At 46.3% G+C, this 2,805-nt stretch overlaps 1 protein-coding gene across 1 annotated transcript; it reads left to right on the top strand.

Moving 5' to 3' along the window:
• The first annotated feature begins 246 nt into the window (after positions 1 to 246).
• Positions 247 to 1,418, top strand: LOC119331191 (RNA polymerase II degradation factor 1-like). Its single transcript, XM_037604364.1, has one exon. It carries the CDS (start codon positions 334 to 336, stop codon positions 1,294 to 1,296), a length of 963 nt encoding a protein of 320 aa, XP_037460261.1. The 5' UTR covers positions 247 to 333; the 3' UTR covers positions 1,297 to 1,418.
• Positions 1,419 to 2,805: the final 1,387 nt, after the last annotated feature.

Below are 2,805 nucleotides of genomic sequence, written 5' to 3'. Positions count from 1 at the left end.
CCCCCCCCGCACAAAGATCCCTTAACCTTTCCTCACACATGACTCCATGAATGTAGCTACACGTCTTCTTACACATGAATGCATTCCAAGAACGTACGCCGGAGTAATCCATCCTAAGATTTCCTCCGTTTACAAGTTTCGATTCGAATAAACAATACATACTCTTACATCCATCACCATGCCATGCCAAGCACCTAAATATATACACGACGCATCATGCCAACCTTCCCAACTCAGCAGCTCACCTCCCTCGGTCACAGTTCACGACACCATCAACCGACCAATCCACCATCCATCGCAACGTCCACCACGATTCCCTGCCTACGCTTCCTCATGGCGGCCGCCACCAACACCAAGCCGAAGCGGCAGCATCCGGCACCGGTCGTGGACCCCAAGTTCGAATGGGCGGACAAGGCCGGCACCTACGTGCTCCGCCTCAGCCTCGAGGGGTTCAAGAAGGGCGACTTCAGGGTGCAGGTGGACGGCGCCGGCAGGCTCACCGTGAGCGGGGCGAGGCCGGGTGCCACCCCGGGCTCCTTGCACAAGGTCTTCCAGCTCCCGTCTACCGCCAGCCTCGATGACATCGCCGGCCGCTTCGAGTCCGGCGTGCTCACGCTCACCGTGCCCAAGCGCGCGTACTCTGGTGTCCCCGCGCCGACGAGCATCGAGGAGATTAAGAGGGATAAACCTGGTGTGGCCAAGGAAGACGTCAGGCCGCCGCCAACCAAAGACGTCGACGGCAGCGATAAGAAGGCGGCCAGCGGCGACGACAGCACCACCAAGCCTAAGGAAGAGATTGCCAAGGAGGAGGATGTGTCCAACAAGGCCATGGACGAGGCCACGAAGAATGCTCAACAGCAGAAGCAACCGGAGGAGGCAAGCAACCACAAACAAGAGGAGCAAAAGCTAGCACCAGAACCAGAGGCGAAGAAGGAGCAAGAAGTGAAGCCTGAGGCTCCCGAAAAGCCGGCGCCGGAGCCGGAGGTTGCCATCGACGAGAAGGACAAAGCGGTGGTTGACCAGGAGAGCCTGGCGGCGGGCGTGAGACGGCGCATCGAGGAAGAGAAAGCCAAGGCTGCGGCCGCTGCCATGGAAGCCAAAGCGGTGCTGGAGAAGAAGGCCACGGCGTGCAGCGGCTGGAAGCAGCGCGTGGCAGGGGGGCTGGAGCAGCTGACAGACATGAAGTGGGCTGACAGCGTGGTGGAGAAGGCAAGGAACAACAAGGAGGTGGTCGCCATCGCCATCGCTGCTTTCTCGCTCGGCTTCTTCGTCTCTCACAAGTTATTCAGGAAGTGAGCACCACACATACAAACAATGGGTGAATATGTGCTGGAGTGAAAATATATAGTTGTGTGATTAAAGTGTACAGACATAACAGAACAAACATGTAAATACATTTGTGCAAGTAAATTAAAGTACGTACACTGACACTACAAACATAAAGTCAATCATTATATCTTGGCTACAACCGAAGTAGGCGAAATCTTGGCATTTCCATTGGTGAAATCTATCAGAGATTACAATACTCGTGGCACATACGGAGCAAAACTCTCCTACAGTTTATATGTACATCTAAAACATGTTTTAGAGCACCTGCACCTAGGCCTTTTTATCTAGCCATTTATTTCCTGCATCGTGATTCGTGTAAGTTTTCTTTTTTGTTTCTCTCATATAGAACATGTCTTGTAGTTCAAATCTTTGCAGAACAACAAAGTTTTCTAACTAGAATTTAGGATAAAACTTTTACATTTTTTGGTCGAACATAAATATACAAAATAAGTTTTGTTTGATTAAAAAAAATCCTATTTTCAGTATTTATGTCAAACCAAAATTTCTGAAAGATTTATCCTAGATTCTAGTTAAAAAGCTTTGCCGCGGTGCAAAGGTTTGAACTTCAAAACATGTTCTATATGAGAGAAGTAAAAAAGAGAAAATTTCATGTAGAAAGTTAGTTGTGTCGCACATATCTTAAAGCGACATTGAAGAGTCAGAATAGCAGGGCCGGGGTGTAGGTGCTCAAAAAATATGTGTCTGTATGTACATATATCCATGGTTGTCGGCTGGCCATCACCATTTGCGATGATTCATTGCATTTGGGATCATGCCTTCATGCCACTAGGAGAAGGAAGAGGAGAAAAACCCCATTTACACAAAAAAGTGCTCAAACCATGGCCCATGGTGGGCGAATTTTGCCTACGTTCTCGACTCCTTCATTGCACGTGTACGTCTTGCTCGTTAAGACTCTGTCATATTACTTTTGTGGATCTTGAGTCCAAGACCTTAGCTAGCTCATGGACATTGTCTTGTGCCGAGCAATCGTTGTTGTCCGTGTCAAGGAAGAAGAAAGGAGAAGGAAGACAAAGATGATGAGAGGCTTCCATGTGGGGTCAAGTTGGTTTCTGAGAAAAAGTTTAATTCCCCAAAAACAATGACTTTTGGGGATAAGCAGAAGGTTTGGGGATTAAGTTTAACGGGTCAGCTAGAGATGCTCTTAAGTCCGATGGTTGGAAAATTTTCCTTTATTTCAGAAGATCTTCATGAATTTCAAAATTGTTCCCAGATTTAAAAAAAATCATGAATTTTTTTAAGAATTCTAGTATTTCTAAAAATGCTCTAAATTTGAAAAAAGACCCTAAATTTCAAAAATATTCCCTGATATAAAAAAACATGTATTCGCAGTATGTTCTTGGATTTCAGAAAATGGTCTCAAATTTCAAAAAAGTTGACACATTTGAGAAATGATCCCACGTTTCAAAAAAAGTCCATGTTTAAAAAAAATCTTGAAATTAAAAAATGAGAAAATAA

This window comes from Triticum dicoccoides, chromosome 7A (assembly GCF_002162155.2).
Source record: "Triticum dicoccoides isolate Atlit2015 ecotype Zavitan chromosome 7A, WEW_v2.0, whole genome shotgun sequence".
Lineage (NCBI taxonomy): Eukaryota > Viridiplantae > Streptophyta > Magnoliopsida > Poales > Poaceae > Triticum > Triticum dicoccoides.
Note: the sequence above shows the minus strand (reverse complement) of the source record. Positions and strands in the feature narration are given on the sequence as shown.